Source organism: Salvelinus alpinus, chromosome 8, assembly GCF_045679555.1.
Source record: "Salvelinus alpinus chromosome 8, SLU_Salpinus.1, whole genome shotgun sequence".
In the NCBI taxonomy this organism is placed as follows: Eukaryota; Metazoa; Chordata; class Actinopteri; order Salmoniformes; family Salmonidae; genus Salvelinus; species Salvelinus alpinus.
Genome location: NC_092093.1, coordinates 45,527,048 through 45,545,292, shown reverse-complemented (window position 1 = coordinate 45,545,292; position 18,245 = coordinate 45,527,048). Strand labels below are relative to the sequence as shown.

Genomic DNA, 18,245 nt, shown 5'->3' with positions numbered 1-18,245 from the left:
TCTAATGAAAGTATATACCTGACCTGTAAGCCTGACCTGTGTTATAATAGAAATGGCATGTATAAAAATAGACCAGGCCTGTATTATACTAGACCTGGTCTGTATTATAATATACCTGTCCTGTATTATACTAGACCTGGCCTGTAGACCTGGCCTGTACAATAATATACCTGACCTGTAAGCCTGACCTGTATTATAATATACCTTGCCTGTATTATAATAGACTTGGCCTGTAATATAATGGACCTGGTCTGTATTATAATAGACCTGGCCTGTATTATAATATACCTGGTCTGTATTATAATATACCTGGCCTGTATTATAATAGACATTGCCTGTATAATAATATACCTGGCCTGTAGACCTTACCTGTACTATAATAGACCGGGTGTGTATTATACTAGACCTGGCCTGTAGACCTGGCCTGTTTAATAATAGACCTGGCCTGTATTATAATAGACATGGCCTGTATTATAATAGACCTGGCCTGTATTATAATAGACCTGGTCTGTATTATAATAGACCTGGTTTGTATTATAATAGACGTGGCATGTATAAAAATAGACCAGGCCTGTATTATACTAGACCTGGTCTGTATTATAATAGACCGGACCTGCATTATAATATACCTGGCCTGTATTTTAATAGACCTGACCTGTATTATAATAGACCTGGCCTGTATTATACTAGACCTGGCATGTAGACCTGACCTGTATTATAATAGACCTGGTCTGTCTTATAATAGACCTGAACTGTTTTATAATAGACCTGGCCTGTATTAAAATAGACCTGGCCTGAATTATAATAGACCTGGCATGTATAAAAATAGACCAGGCCTGTATTATACTAGCTAGCCTACTAGCCAGAATAAATTCAATAAATTCACAAAAGCTCTGAATGTTGAAAAACTATTGCATTGTTCTGTGCTAAGGAGGAGCGCATGTATGGACAAATTCATATTGTAAGCGCATGGGGCGCGTATGACACATCATGACTGGGGGTGTGGTTAGAGCGGCTTCTCAACTATCTCTTGATTGAAGTACCAGCGTGGCATAAATACCATGCTGCATTTCGCAACATGATGTTTCCACAAAATGCCAACAATGTTTAGCTACAAACAAATGTTTCCACCTTTTGATTGGTCCCCTTCTTGATCACAGTAGCTCCCTTGTCAGGTAAGTATGGCTTATACACATCGGTGGAGGGCAAGTCTCTCCAGTGCCAACATTTTCGTCTAACGGTAACCACTTTGTGTTCTGATAATATCACATCACTTCGACCTGCGTGAAATTCCGTTTAGGAATGCACTTGCAGACAGAGTAGTGAAAAAGTTGTTTATTTTGTTTACTAGATTATATCAGTGAACCACTAGATTCCCATCATGCAACACTGTAGAAAAAATCACCAATGACTTTTTAATATCTTAATTAACCTGTCTGATATCACAAATGTATGCGATATGACGAAATACAATCACATTCAGACACACACACAGACAAATGCATGAAACCAATTGATTTATTATCGATAACATCTCACATTCTCTTGTGCTTTTGATTTACTCCGTAAAAGAAGGGTTGTAATTCCACCATGGAAAACACAGGGCCATCAGACATCAGTCCAGTTCCTCTCCTCACCAGCATTAATTCCTCTGATCATTTGAACAGGGCGAGGGAGCACAAAGCACACACAAGCTGCATTCAGTAACAATATTCTTATTTGTCTTATAAATAAAAGGCAGTTGCTCCCTGACAACACAAGGAACTTTGATCGTATTAAAAGTGCAGGGGAGACTAGCCCATATAAGCTGAATTTAGTCAATTCAGCATCAAACGCTTACTACAAGGCAGTGTTGCTGATTAAATAATGCAAGAGCACACCCTAGTGGACAAAATGCTTACAGCACCTGGTATTCCCAGGCAGTCTCCCATCCAAGTACTAACCAGGCCCGACCCTGCTTAGCATCCGAGATCAGACGAGATCGGGTGTATTTTTTTAATTTTTTAATTTTTATAAAAAGTTTCAATTACAATATTTTATCAAATGTACAATACACAAAAACCGAGACTAACATAGGCAGGTGAACAATTCACCCCCTATCAAATCAAAGAACTCAAATAAATAAAATACAACAAAAACTAATAAAAGCCTAACATAAATTCCAATCTCACAAAACAGGCATGTTGAAATCAACTCCCGAACAACTTTGAAAACCAATAAATTAATAAACATACCAATACTTTCAAAAATTATAAGTGATTCTTCCACCATCCACGTTTGAAATCAACCCACTCCCCTCCACAAAAGCTTCATCAAAACATTCCTTTCCATAACAATAAAACATATCTATATGCTTCTTTAACAATACTACAAAAATATCCCACACCCTTACCTTCTTCCCCTCAAAAAAAGCATAATTCCTCCTACAAAAAATAGCATACCGCAAGAAACTCAAAACAACATTCAACAAACCCACATTAACACCCTCACATTTACCAGACACGCCAAATAACACCAATTCATCCCACACATATTTTTTCAAAATATCACCCCCCCAGTTTCTATGAATCATTCCCTTTACTTTACAAAATAAATCTTTTAACTCCTTACATTCCACAAACAAATGCATTACATTTTCCGGTGATAAGTCACATTCTCTTTTTATTTCCCTATTGATTTGATGTAAAACCACTTTTGTATATATACGATTATGCCTTATTTTAAAAGCGTTACTTTCACATTCCATACTATTATATTTTACATTTAAAGTTTTCCATATCTTTTTTACGTCCAAAGTCGGAAAAATTCCTTTCCAAACTTTCTCCGCAGCTGGCCTTTTCACATTTTTCTCTACCATTATTTTATAGAATCTTTTCACTGGGATACTAGATAAATGAGCCTTCTCCTTACTGTTACCAATAAACAAATTAGGAAAGACAAATAAATCTTCCCTAAACACTTCACTATTTATTAAATCCACCCATTTACTTGGTATATTTTCTTTTATCTTCTCATACATATTTCTCACTGTTCCCCTACCCACCTCTACATCCCATTCATGGATGGTATCAAAAATAGCTTCCTCAGGAAAAAAACCTGGAATTACCTCATGTGTAATCTTTTATTTGTCTAAGACCTGCACTCATGAATACTTCACTATATAACACCTTTTCTTTGTACTTAAGTTTCTCATTCAGAAAAACAGGATGATTCATAATTAGGTCAATATGCCCACACTCATAATACACATTAGGCAACAACTCTGCCCATGCATTTAACACTTCTTTATAAAAATCTGGTACCTTTTCACACATTTTCCTTTTAAGACCCATCAACAAACCATTATCTTCACATCCACCACTCTCATCCAAATAGACTTTGAAAAAATGTTTCCAGCCATAATCTAAGCTGTCATACAAATATTTCTTTACTATTTTTATCCTAATAGCTTTTCTTTTAACATCAAAATCTACAAGTTTTAAACCTCCATCATCATAGTCTGCTATCAATGTTTTCTGCGCAATTCTAACACCTTTACCATCCCATATAAAATTAGACACCACATTATTCAATTCATTTAGAACCCACTCTGGCATGTCTAGAACTCCCAAAACATACACAAGTTTAGATGATACCAAAGCATTTACTACAATTATTTGACCTTTTAACTTTAATTTTCTATTTTTCCAGAAATTCAAAGTTTGCTTGATTTTATTGAGGATCCCTGTCCAAGTTATATCCCTTGCCTCTTTCTCCTCTACACCAATATGTACTCCCAGCACCTTCATAAAATCCTTAGCTACCTTAAATGGAATCTCACACTTATTTGCATTGATATCCCAAAAGAACATAATTTCCGTCTTCTCTATATTAACTTCAGCCCCCGATGCCTTACAATAGATATCTATGATTTTCATAATGCTTTCAATGCTACCTACATCCTTCACAGTAAAAGTAGTGTCATCAGCGTACTGATGTATAACACTGACACCACCACCTGGGATTCCAACACCCCTCACCTCTTTGTCTCCAAGTATTAAAACAGCTAAAGGTTCCGTAGAAACACTGTACAACAGAGCTGACAAAGGACAACCCTGCCTTACTGACCTCTCTATAGGGAAAGTATCTGTTAACACTCCGTTACATTTAACACAACTTTTTGCTCCACTATACAACAAGTTAATCCAAGATACAAATTTTGGCCCAAAACCAAACCTCTCCAAAGTCTGTAGTAGAAAACTATGTTCCACTTTATCAAAAGCTTTCTTAAAATCTAAACTTAAAACTATACCACCTTCATTTTTCATTTGATTAACAACATCTCTAATTGTACAAATTACATCGGCAACATCTCTTCCGGGTATTCCGTAGGCTTGTGTTGATGTAATAATACTTCCAATCACCATTTTCATCCTATTAGCCAAAACTTTAGTCAGTATTTTATCATCTGAATTCAGAAGACTAATAGGCCTATAATTTTCTAACTTTAACCTACTGCCTCTATTTTTAAACAAGATGGTTAACATACCAATTGACATAGACTCAGGGATTTCCTTATTCTCTTCCATATACTGAAAAACCTTCAATAAAATGGGTGCCAAAATATCCACAAAAGCTTTATAGAATTCATTTGTTAAACCATCCAAACCTGGACTTTTATTTCCTTGAGTGTTCTCAATTGCTTTCTTGATTTCCACAATTGAAATCTCTTCATCACACATCATTCTATCTGCCTGAGATACTTTGGCACTGATTTTCTCCAACACTTTTGCAACACACACTTTGTCCACATCATTCTTTTTATAAAGATTTCTGTAAAAGGATTCAACTGAATCTAAGATGTCAACAAAATAATTTACCTTTACACCTTTTTCATTTTCTAATTCTACAATATAACTCTTAAATTGCTTTCGTTTTTCAAGCCCCAGAAAAAAGGAAGTACATTTCTCTCCCTCCAAGGCGTACTGTGCCTTACTCCTAACAATAGCCCCTAAACATTTCTTTTTTTCATAAAACCCTAGCTCTGCCTGGATTTTCAAATAGTTCACAACATCATAGTCTGGATCAGCATCAGCCTTTTCAAGTTCATGTAACATCCTATTTCTAAGCATTTTTTCTTTCTGCTTATCTAAACGGTTACGATTTTTAGAGTACCTAATACTCCTGTTTTTTACTTTAACTTTCACTTCCTCCCACCATAAACACACATTCTCTTTTAACAGTACATTAGACATTTCATCCTCGATACATTCAACAATTTCCTTTATATAACTTTCTTCCTTTAACAGACTGGCATTTAAACACCAGACACCTCCCCCCCTCATCTCCACAGCAGAACCTATCTGAAATGACATTACTGCATGATCACTGTATGCTGTAAAATTATATGTCATCTTCTGAACCTGCTGTACCACATCTACCTTTGCTAAACATAAATCAATTCTACTTTGTTTTAGTTCATTTAACACCACCTGCCTTCTCGAAAACTCTCTTCTATTTAAATTTTCAGCCCTCCATATATCTACAAGATTTTCCTTATTCATTAATTCCCATAAAGCATTCCTAGACGAATCATGTCTGAAACTATCACTTCTCGAGACATCCATTCTAGTACACTTCACGTTAAAATCTCCTACTAGTATACAGTTCTCTGAACACAGTGTTCTTAGGTTATTAAACATATCTCTCCTTTCCGCTTCAATATTCGAAGCATAAACATTAATTAGACGAAAAATGACATTTTGCACTTCAAACTCAATAACAATAATTCTTCCCTGATTATCTGCATATACCTGCTTGACATTTTTAACCACATCATTTTTTACCAAAATAGCCACTCCACATGTTTTATCACTTCCGTGACTACAAAAAATGAGCTCAGACCATTTGCTCTTAATCTCCAGCATTTTGGCGTCCGTCCAATTAGTCTCTTGAAAACACCACATGTCCGTTTCAACAGACACCAAAACCTGCTCCAATTTGTTCATATTTCTTAAACTGTTGCCATTTAGTGATGCAACTCTAATCATTGTTAATATATGCAGAAATATAGCCAAAAACAAACATGTCATTTCAAAATAGACTTTTTCTTTTTTCCAGATCCCGTCACCTCCTTAGCTTTCACTAATGATCTCTTATTTCTAGCAAACCGCTGAAAATCTTCAATATCTATTTCTTCGTCTGACTCCTGACTTGTACTTGTAAGGGGAGCAACATCCAAGCCTTTTGTAAAACATTCTTTAACAGTGCCATCAACTCCAGTGGACCCAGCCCTCTCCTTGGTTTCATTTTCACACAGGTTTAAAGCTGGTTCAGGCACCTGAGAAGCACCTTGCACCATCTCTACCTGTGTATCCAATTCACCAATCATGTGCTGCTGCTCCACCTTGTCAGCAGCAGAGACCAAGACTGCGTCTCGAGTACTGCCAGAAGGCATTACATACTCTCCAAGCATATCTAAAGCTGTCTCTGGAATCACCTGCGACACACTTTCCATATCACTCTCTTCCTCCCCCTCCATAGTCTCACTCCTCTCAACCTCTTCTTCAGTAATGAGGTCCAGTGTTTGCAGAAATAAGACATCATTTTCCTTCTTACATTTACGTCTGTCCTTAGGTCTGTCACACCTTCTACACATATCACCGATGTTCGAACATTCTCTGGCATAATGTCCTTGTTCACCACATTTATGACATACAAATTCTGGACATTCTTTGAGTATGTGTCCCGGTTGAATACATAGTCTACATACCTTAACTTGGTTATCGTGGATCACTCGGAAATATTCAAATCCTTCTACAGTATTGAATTTGGTTGAGTAAGGTAATGATTGCACACTGTCCGTAAACTTCACCTTACAAAATCTCGTCCCGTCCACAATGTCCGTTCCTGGCCACATCCTCCTCTTGATTGGTGTTGTTGCGTTCACATTCCATCCTTGTAATTTGTCATGTATTTCCTCATCCGTAATATATGCCGGCAGGTTCAAAAAGGACACCACAAGTTCATCATTTCCCAGTTCTTTCGCCATTATTTGACAGCTCTTTATTTTTAGCCCGTCTAGTAGTCTTTCTTTTCCTTTCGCGTGTGACATGGTTATTTCGTACTTATTTCTGTCCTTCATTCTACATCCCAATATCATTCCACATACTTCTTTTATTCCTCTCAGCAATTCCATCGTTGTTATTTTTTCTTCTCCAATAACTTCCACGTTCACCGTCAATTCTTTCTCATATTTTCTTCTCCTCAACTCTTCATTCGACGCTCTTTTTTCTCCGTTGTCCATTCTCATTGTTGTTGTTATTCTTGATGTCGAAGCCATTGTATCCGTCCAGTTATTTTACTTAGAATCCCCCAAACAGCTCACGCCGTTGGGGGATAAAAACGCAAATATTTACAAAGAAAATAAGCTAAACTCCCCACACAAACTTCCAAACTTAAAGTATATAAACCAGCAAAACCAAAAACGATTTTCTCTCTACAAACAATCCAACACCTGCTGCTCACTCACTTCCTGAAACTTCCAAAAAGGGGTGTATTCAGGTAGGTAAGGCCGTAAGCGAAGGAACAACTCTTGGTACACCATATAGAGTCAAAGTGAGTCTGATAAACAGACATTGCATTTTCACCAATTAGATAAGCAGCTTGAACTTTGGGTCACTCAAAAAGGGGAAGAAATTACATATACTGTAGCCATCACTTTTTAGCACAGATAGTTGGATGAAAGACAAACAAACCTTGCTAACATTTCAAAGCGAGGGCACATATTTCAGCCTTGTGGGAAAAAATGGACAATTACAATGACTTCTGACAAATACATCATTAGCAACAATTTCCCATGCAGCTAGCCTACTAGCCAGAATAAATACACAAAAGCTCTGAATGTTGAAAAACTATTGCATTGTTCTGTGCTAAGGAGGAGCGCATGTATGGACAATTTCATATTGTAAGGGAACTCCCCCCTCAATTGTACAAAATAACATGGCAACTTATTGGCAGAGAGCGAACCATATACACGATGGAAAAGTACACTCTTTCTGGCGGTGTTTCATCCAAAGTTGATGGCAAATGCCATATTGTATATGAGCTGTGTAACACCCCAAAAATCCTATAGTGGGCGAGTGAGTTCTATCTTAATTTTTCATAGGCTTACTGTAACGCAAGTCAAGACCCAAGAGCCAAATTTTGAAATTTTGAAAGTTTTGGCTAAAACTTATCACCCCCTTAAAAAAGTGCTTTCTGGACCGTTTTTCGAAATTCTTTCGATTTTTATGTCAATTACACATGTGTAAGAACTGTATGAAAATACTTTTGTCAAATTTTATTAACATAATTTTTTGGACATTTTTATTTGGACTTAAGGAATATGTTTTGTGCATTTGGAAAGTGATTTCATAGGAAGTCAAAAGTCAAAAGTCAAAAATGTCAAAAATTTGGAAAAAACGTATCACCCCCTTTAAAAAAGTGCTTTCTGGACCGTTTTTCGAAATTCTTTCGATTTTTATGTCAATTACACATGTGTAAGAACTGTATGAAAATACTTTTGTCAAATTTTATTAACATAATTTTTTGGACATTTTTATTTGGACTTAAGGAATATGTTTTGTGCATTTGGAATGTGATTTCATAGGAAGTCAAAAGTCAAAAGTCAAAAATGTCAAATATTTGGAAAAAATGTATCACCCCCTTTAAAAAAGTGCTTTCGGGACCGTTTTTCGAAATTATTTCAATTTTTATGTCAATTACACATGTATAAGAACTGTATGAAAATACTTTAGTCACATTTTATTATCATAATTTTTTATAAATGTTTACTTGTACTTAAGGAATATGTTTTATGCATTTGGAATGTGATTTCATAGGAAGTCAAAAGTCAAAAGTTAAAAGTCAAAAATGTTAAAAATGTGGAAAAAATATATTCCATTTAAAAAAGTGCTTTCTGGACCGTTTTTTGAAATTCTTTCGATTTTTACGTCAATTACACATGTATAAGAACTGTATGAAAATACTTTATTCACATTTTATTATCATAATTTTTTGTGAAATGTTTACTTGTACTTAAGGAATATGTTTTGTGCATTTGCAATCTGATTTAATATGAAGTCAAAAATGTGAATAAATTAGAAAAAACTTATCACCCCCCCAAACCACTCAGGCCAGCACCCATTGATTTGGGGCCGTAGTATAGTGCTCCCATAGCGGGCATGGACGTCTGGATGACACCTAAAAGCATTTAAAACCGTTTTGAAAAATGACGCCTGGTAACCCAAAACATGAAACATTGAATATTTTTTTACTTTGTTTGGAAACCTCCATAAATCACTCAGGCCGGACCCCATTGATTCGAGAAGAAAAAACATAAAATATTTTCCAGAAGAAAAAACAGAATATTTTCTGACTTTTTTGGAAAACCTCCATAAATCACTCAGGCCAGCCCCCATTGATTTTGGTCCGTAGAATAGTGCTCCCAGAGCGGGTATGGAAGTCTGGATGCCCCCTAAAAGCAATTTCAACCGTCTTGAGTATTGGCACCTGGTAACCCAAAAAAAATACCAGGTGCACGAAAAGTTTGGACTTAGAATATTTGTAGAGTTTTTTGGAAAAACTCCATAAATCACTCAGGCCATTGACTCGAGAAGAAAAAACATAAAATATTTTCCAGAAAAAAAAACAGAATATTTTCTGACGTTTTTGGAAAACCTCCATAAATCACTCAGGCCAACACCCATTGATTTTTGTCCGTAGAATAGTGCTCCCAGAGCGGGTATGGATTCTGGATGCCCCCTAAAAGCAATTTCAACCGTCTTGAGTATTAGCACCTGGTAACCCCAAAAAAATACCAGGTGCACGAAAGGTTTAGACTTGGAATATTTTTAGAGTTTTTTGGAAAACCTCCATAAATCACTCAGGCCAACACCCATTGATTTTTGTCCGTAGAATAGTGCTCCCAGAGCGGGTATTGAAGTCTGGATGCCCCCTAAACGCAATTTCAACCATCTTGAAAAATGGCACCTGGTAACCCCAAAAAAATACCAGGTGCACGAACAGTTTGGACTTGTGTGTGTGTGTGAGCTTTTCTTTGACATCTGTTTAGAGAAATGACTGATTTACAGTTCATGAAGGTTGCCTAATCACACACTTAAAGTTTTGGAAAGATCTGACTTTTTTAACCCTTCGAAACAGCACCTATGACCCCATTTTAAGGCACTTCCGGTTGTCACAGGAAGCTATAAGTAAAGAGATATCCTGATCGGGGTATGCTCTTAGGGAATCCTGAGTTTTAAGTCTATACGTTAAGAACTGACTGATTTACACAGGGTTGAATGCACTATATATCACAAACTGCTGGTTGGGTATGGCAAAACACTTTTAGGGTGATTTTATCACTTCCGGTTGCTCCAGGAAGCTTAGAATCGACACAGGTAGACCTCATAGTGGCTTGATGGATTGTCATTGAAGACTGGTTCATAAGACATTCATAACCCACATAGGGTTTATTTAAAGAATGCACGTTACATTTGCAATATGATTCAACACATCATATTGCAAAAGTAACACACACTGTTACGTTTGCAATATGATTCAACACATCATATTGCAAATGTAACACACACTGTTACGTTTGCAATATGATATGTTGAATCATATTGCAAACATAACACACACTGTTACTTTTGCAATATGATGTGTTGAATCATATTGCAAATGTAACGTGCATTCTTTAAATTCTTTAAATACTTTAGAAATACAAAATCGAACAGGCTTGTTGGGGTCTGTCTCTATGGGCCGAGCCGGTTTCAATGCACCTAATCTTGAGACTCTGGGACTTTTCTAAATGTCGCCAGTTTCGTTGAGCTCAAAATGAATTGAAAACATGGCAAATACACGATGCTTTTTATCGATCCGAGAACCTTCTAGAGCCACATAATTCACCGTGCACAATCGACCTGAGGTCTAGAACAGGTTTGTAAATTTTCAGAACTCTAGGTCTGACGGTTCTTTAAAAGTTGGAACAAAAGTAACTACCGCAGGCACTGTCTGCCTCTTAGCCCCTCAGTGTGTCCCTCCATCATTTCTGTTTGGGTGTGTAAATTTTTCTTTGAAATCTGATGGGACTAATGACTGATTTACAGTTCAGGAAGGTTGCCTAATCACAAATATGAAGTTTTGGAAAGATTTAACTTTTTTAACCCTTCGAAACAGCTCTTTTGACACCAATTATGGCACTTCCGGTTTGCACAGGAAGCTGACAGTAAACACATATCCTCATTGGAGTAGGCTTTTACAGAATCCTGAGTTTTAAGTCTGTATGTTAAAAATTGACTGATTTACATAGGGCTGAATGCACTATTTCTCTCAAACTGCAGGTTGGGTATGGCAAACACTTTTAGGGTGATTTTAACCACTTCCGGTTGCTCCAGGAAGCTTAGAATCGACACAGGTAGACCTCATGGTGGCCTGATGGACTGACATCAAAGACAGGTTCATAAGACCTTCATAACCCACATAGGCTTCAGGTTGAATTTGGAGGTGCAGTCAATGTATTCCTATGGGGCAACATGTCATTGTAAATTGTTTGATGTAAACACCTTCTTTTAACTGGTAAGGGTTAATGTCACACGGTCAAGGTTAGGCTTGCACAGATCGGGAGGACCTTAAGAACATTCCTGAGGTGAAATTGTGCTTCTAACCTTAACGGTTCTCTCTCTGTCTCCCAAAAGCAAATAAAATTGACATGAGGTCAAAAGGTCACTTGGGTCCATTTTCTTGTAACGGTCGCTGCGCTCAGACCGAGCGAGCTACGGTCAAGCGGGGCATCTCGTTGAACTCGGCACGGCCTGGAGATAATAGTAATGCCATTGCAGGCTTTGTGTGTCTTTAAGCACCGTACTTTTTCACTCCATCCCTGCTGTGTGTGTGTGTGAGAGCTTTTCTTTGACATCTTTTGGGAGAAATGACTGATTTACACTTCATTAGGGTTGTCTAATCACATATATGAAGTTTTGAAAAGTTCTGACCTTTTAACCCTTCAATACTGCATCTATGACACCATCTTAAGGCACTTCCGGTGGTCACAGGAAGCTATAATTAAACACATTTCTTGAATGGAGTATGCTGTTACAGAATCCTGAATTTTAAGTCTGTATGTTAAAAATTGACTGATCTACACTGGTTTGAATGCAGTGATTTTCACAATTGCAGGCTATGTAAATCAAAACACTTTTAGGGTGAATTTAATCACTTCCGGTTGCTCCAGGAAGCTTAGAATCGACACAGGTAGACCTCATGGTGGCCTGATGGACTGACATCAAAGACAGGTTCATAAGACATTCATAACCCACATAGGCTTCAGGTTGAATTTAGAGGCGCAGTCAATGTATTCCAATGGGGAGACATGTCATTGTAAAGTGTTTGATGTAAACACCTTCTTTTAACTGTTAAGGGTTAATGCCACAAGGTCAAGGTTAGGCTTGCACAGATCGGGAGGACCTAAAGAACATTCCTGAGGTCAAATTGTGCTTCTAACCTTAACGGTTCTCTCTCTGTCTCCCAAAAGCAAATAAAATTGACATTGAGGTCAAAGGGTCATTTTGCTCTGTCTTCTTGTCACTGTCGCTGCGCTCAGACCGAGTGAGCTACGGTCAAGCGGGGCATCTCGTTGAACTCGGCACGGCCTGGAGATAATAGTCATGCCATTGCAGGCTTTGTGTGTCTTTAAGCACCGTACTTTTTCACTCCATCCTTCCTTTTTGTGTGCGTGTGTTTGTGTGAGAGAGCTTTTCTTTGACATCTGTTGGGAAAAATGACTGATTACAGTTCATGAGGGTTGTCTAATCACACAAGTGAAGTTCTGAAAAGATCTGACCTTTATTACCCTTCAAACCTGACCCTATGCACCATTTTAAGGTACTTCCAGTTGACATAGGAAGCTGAACGTGAACACATACCCTCCTTGGGGTAGGCTCTTATTTAATATTGAGTTTTAAGTCTTTATGTTAAGAACTGACTTATTAACAGAGGGTTAAATGAGTGTGTGTTACTTCATAAAATCACATAAAATCACAGAATTCTCGCAGAGCTTCGGGACCCACTTTAAAAATGTTCGTGTGAACAAACTGCAACTGGATCTGTGATTTTTTTGGAGAGAAAAAATCCTCTTCGTGAACATCACCAAATGGACAATGTACGATTTCTCTTAAATTACGATAGATAAACGGCTGGTTCTTTTTTTCCTGACACCGTATGCTTATGTACTTTGACGTGAAGCGGTCAAATTGCACCCTACTTTGCGTTTTTGACCTTTAATCCCAGAAAAATGGCCATAACTCAAAAAGCGCCGAGGCCTCGACGCCATCTCGTTCGGGGCCAACTGCCCTTTACTCCAAACCTACGCTCGCCGAGTTTCGTCTTCGAAATATTTTCCGTTTAGGAGAAAAGGCCGCGCTCGTTTGCCCCGTGTTCGTGCACCTGCAATATGATTTATTTTCCCCCTTGTGGGAATTTTCGAGAATGCGGAGTCCAAGTCAAAAATGTGTTATTTTTATAAAACGGTGACCGAACGTCCGAGACGATTTCTTCGATGACTCCCCGAAAGAGCTCCCCCCCGCCCTCGGCCCGACGCCGTCCGCGATTTTCCGAGACGAAGTCGGACGTGCGGTAAGGGACCGTACATTCGCAATGGGAGAATCTTCACCGATCATACGGCTCCCGTACCAGGTGTCCCTTAAGGTAGGTATGTAAGGGAACACCCCCCTGAAATGGACAAAAATGAATGGGATGTTATTGGCACCGTACGAAACATATACACGATGTACAATACCACTCAATTGGACGTCGTTTCATTCAAAACTGATTGCAAATGCCAAGTGTAACACTGCAAAAATCCAATAGATGGCGAGTGCGCTCCACTGTAAATTTTCATATTGCAAAGGTAACACAAGTCAAGACCCAAGAGTAAAATGTTGAAAATTTGAAAATTTGTTCAAAAACTTATCACCCCCTTAAAAAAGTGCTTTCTGGACCGTTTTTCGAAAAAAAAATGATTTTTTGGTCAATTACACATGTATAAGAACTGTATGAACATATTTTTGTCAAATTGTATTATAATTTTTATTTATTTGTTAGTTGTCCATAAGGCATATGTTTTGTCCATTTGTAATATGATTTCATAGGAAGTCAAAAGTCTAAAATGTGAGAAAAAAAATCAAAAACTTATCACCCCCTTAAAAAAGTGCTTTCTGGATTTTTTTGTCAATTACACATGTATAACAACTGTATGAACATACTTTTGTCATATTTGATTATCATATATATATTTTTTTACTTGTCCATAAGGCATATGTTTTGTCCATTTGCAATATGATTTCATAGGAAGTCAAAAGTCGAAAATAAAGATTTTTTGAAAAACGTCCAAAATGATAAGGGGCACGGGTGGGGGGGTGCTCCCTACCCAACCATAGACCCCTTGCTCCCCCCTAAAGGCATTAAAAAACATTTTAAAAATGTGCTTCTGGTTAACACATTCCAATCACCAGGTGCACGGCTGTCCATTTGCAATATGTTTCAAAGGGCATTTACCATCACAAATTTGCTCAAAAATACTGCAGGAATGCGAAATTGACTGGCCCGATGAACTCGGGATGGTAGGGCAGTGATAGTGGTTCCTCTCCATCGCTCATTGTGTTGATTTCATCATGTCCATTTGGTGATGTTTTTTCACTGTTGAATCATATTGCAAATGTACTGTGCATTTGCAATATGTTTCAATGGGCATTTACAATCACGAATTTGACATGCTCAAAAAAACTGCAGAAATGCAAAATTGACTGGCCCGATGAACTCGGGATGGCCGGGCAGTGATTCTGGTTCCTCTCCATTGCTCGTTGATTTCAGAATGTCATTTCTGTGATGGTACCTCACTGTTTAAACATATTGCAAATGTACAAAAGTCAACTAGCAAGTCAGTGTCCATCAGTCAATTATATATCATTCTGACACCAAACTGATACAAACTGACACCACACCCACTTTTTCCAACTCGTTTAGAAGCCAACTATCACATATTTCAGAGCAGGCCCAAAATTCACCGCACCTTCTGTTTAAACCATAATAAAAACATATAACACATAGTTACTATCTAGCTGCGGGTCCAGTTCTGACATTGTGTGTAGGCCTAGCTGAGGCGACCTCGAATCCCAAGTTTCGGCTCGATAGGTCATTTGGAGCCCGAGCAGCGACCTTAATTGGTGCTGAAAATCCACTTTTTCCGGGCGTTGCTACGGGGTCCTCGAATGATCTATTGGACAGAAACGTTGGGGTCCGTCTCTATGGGCCGAGACGGTTTCAATCCACCTACGGTTTCATTGCAAGTTATTGCGAATGTATGAGGCTGTTTCTCGGTCTGAGAACCTTCTAGAGCCACATAACTCACCGTGCACTATCGACCTGAGCTCTAGAACAAGTTTCTAAAGTTTCAGAGCTCTAGGTCTAACGGTTCTTTAATAGTTCGAACAAAGCTAACTATTGCAGGATCTGTGTGGCTCTAAGCCCCACACTGTGTCACTCCATCCTTGCTGTGTGTGTGTTTGAGTTTTTGTTGGAAATCTGATGGGATGAATGACTGATTTACGGTTCATGAGGGTTGCCTAATCACACATATGACGTTTTGGAAAGATCTGACTTTTTTAACCCTTCGAAACAGCCCCTTTGACACCATTTTAAGGCACTTCCGGTTAGCACAGGAAGCTAAAAGTAAACACATATCCTCATTGGGGTATGCTTTTACAGAATCCTGAGTTTTAAGTGTTTACGTTAAGAACTGACCGATTTACACAGGGTTGAATGCACTATTTCTCTCAAACTCCGGGTTGGGTATGGAAAAACACTTTTAGGGTGATTTTAATCACTTCCGGTTGCTCCAGGAAGCTTAGAATCAACACAGGTAGACCTCATAGTGGCCTGATGGATTGTCATCGAAGACAGGCTCATAAGGCATTCATAACCCACATAGGCTTCAGGTTGAATTTAGGGGTGCAGGCAATGTATTCCTATGGGGAGAGAAGTCATTGAAAACTGTTTGATGTAAACACCTTCTTTTCACTGTTAAGGGTTAATGCCACATGGTCAAGGTTAGGCTTGCACAGATCGGGAGGACCTCAGGAATGTTCCTGAGGTCGAATTGTGCTTCTAAACGTAACTGTTCTCCCGCTGTCACCCAAAAGCACCTGCAATTTAGGGCCAGGCTTCATTATGGGCCTACTTTTTTCATGGTGGCTGAGCTCAGACCGAGCATCTCGTTGAACTCGGCACAGCCTAGAGATTATGGTAATGCCATTGCAGGCTCTGAGTGTCTTTAAGCACCGCACTTTGTCACTGCATCCTTGCTGTGTGTGTGTGTGTGTGTGTGTGTGTGTGTGTGTGTGTGTGTGTGTGTGTGTGTGTGTGTGTGTGTGTGTGTGTGTGTGTGTGTGTGTGTGTGTGTGTGTGTGTGTGTGTGTGTGTGTGTGTGTGAGAGAGCTTTTCTTTGACATCTGTTGGGAGAAATGACTGATTTACAGTTCATGAGGGTTGCCTAATCACACATATGAAGTTTTGAAAAGATCTGACTTTTTTAACCCTTCAAAACAGCAACTATGACACCATTTTAAGGCACTTCCGGGTTGACACAGGAACCTGAAAGTGAACACATATCCTCCTTGGGGTAGGCTCTTATAGAATTTTGAGTTTTAAGTCTTTATCTTAAGAACTGACTTATTTACAGAGGGTTGAATAAGTGTGTGTTATTTCAGAAAATCCCAGAAATCTCGCAGAGCTCCGAAACCCACTTGAAAAAGATTTGTCTGAACACGCTGCAACTGGATCTGTAACTTTTTTGGGAAAAAAACATTTTTTTTTGAAAATTAACAATTGTACATTGTACGATTTCTCTTAAATTACGATAGATAAATGGCTGGTTCTTTTTTTCCTGGCACCGTAGGTTCATGTACTTTGACGTGAAGCGGTCAAATTAGCGCTCTATTTTCGTTTTTGACCTTTAATCCCAGAAAAATGGCCATAACTCAAAAAGCGTTGAAGCCTCGACGCCATCTTGTTCGGGGCCAACTGCTCATTATGCCAAACCTATGCTCACCAAGTTTAATCTTCGAAGTCTTTTCCATTTAGGAAAAAAGGCCACGTCGTGATTGGTGATGTTTTGCAATATGATTACATTCGCCCTCTGGTGGGATTTACCGGGACAGCGGAAAAACTACCAAAATTTGAAAAGTTTATAAAACGGAAACCGAATGTCCGAGAGACTTCGATCGATGACTTCCCGAAAGATCTGGCCCCAGTGCACGGCCCGCCGCCGTCTGCGAATTTTACAAACGTTCACGGACGTCTAGTAAGGGACCGTACATTTGCAAAATGGAGTTTCTCATCAACCATACGGCAAATGTCAAAATGTTCCCTTCATGTATGTTATGTCTCTCATAACCTTGCTGATTTAAAGGAAGAATTCACCGAAAACCACTAATTCCTATAATGTGAGAACAATATTTTTTGAGAACAAATGTTTCATTTTGTCATTATATAAAGGTTGGTAGCAATGTGAAAATCTTAGTAGAAATCTGCTGCAGCTCAAGTCGACTACCAAACCCACAGTGCAATGCTCTCTCTATGGGCTGGCTGGCTAGCTAGCTAGGAAACTTAGCTACACACAATAATACCAAAGTCATTATCAGCATGTGAAATAGCTAGTTAGCTGTAAAATCGCCTAAACAAACTACACTATCAATTTATGAGTCTTTAATCTCACCATGTTCAACCTGCAGATCGATCTCCCTCGCAGAGTGAAGTCTGACATTCTCAACGGTACCATGTAATGCACCCTGGACTGAAGAGGCAGACAAATAGGAGAAATGTGATGGACCCTCTGTTATTAAATTACACATTACTCGAGATAGGTATGTCATACTGGCCGAATTTCTGCCTGCTTGAACAGCAATAGCTCAGATACACATGAAAAGATAACATGACCTCGGGAATCAATAGAACATCACTCAGAGATTCACAAAAACAATATTACATTCTACATGGCTGAATCTTTCCTTTAACTACATAGTTACAGATGGCACAATAATTTGTGAGGCCACAGCAGACTATAATATGAGGGCACAGCAGACTAGAGCAGCTACCTGGTTAGCCAGATGCCCACTGAGTCGAGAGATGAGAATAGCAGCTGCAGTCCCCTCTCTCCCTCCACAGTG

The 18,245-nt window shown here is 38.5% G+C and overlaps 1 protein-coding gene across 1 annotated transcript in view; it reads left to right on the top strand.

Annotated features, from left to right (window-relative positions):
- Nucleotides 1-17,861, top strand: part of LOC139582301 (solute carrier family 22 member 14-like) — a 107,736-nt gene extending 89,875 nt beyond the window's left edge. The window contains exon 6 of the mRNA XM_071412297.1: nt 17,811-17,861. Within this exon, the coding sequence (XP_071268398.1) occupies nt 17,811-17,861 (51 nt within the window). The remainder of the gene's footprint in view (nt 1-17,810) is intronic.
- Nucleotides 17,862-18,245: the final 384 nt, after the last annotated feature.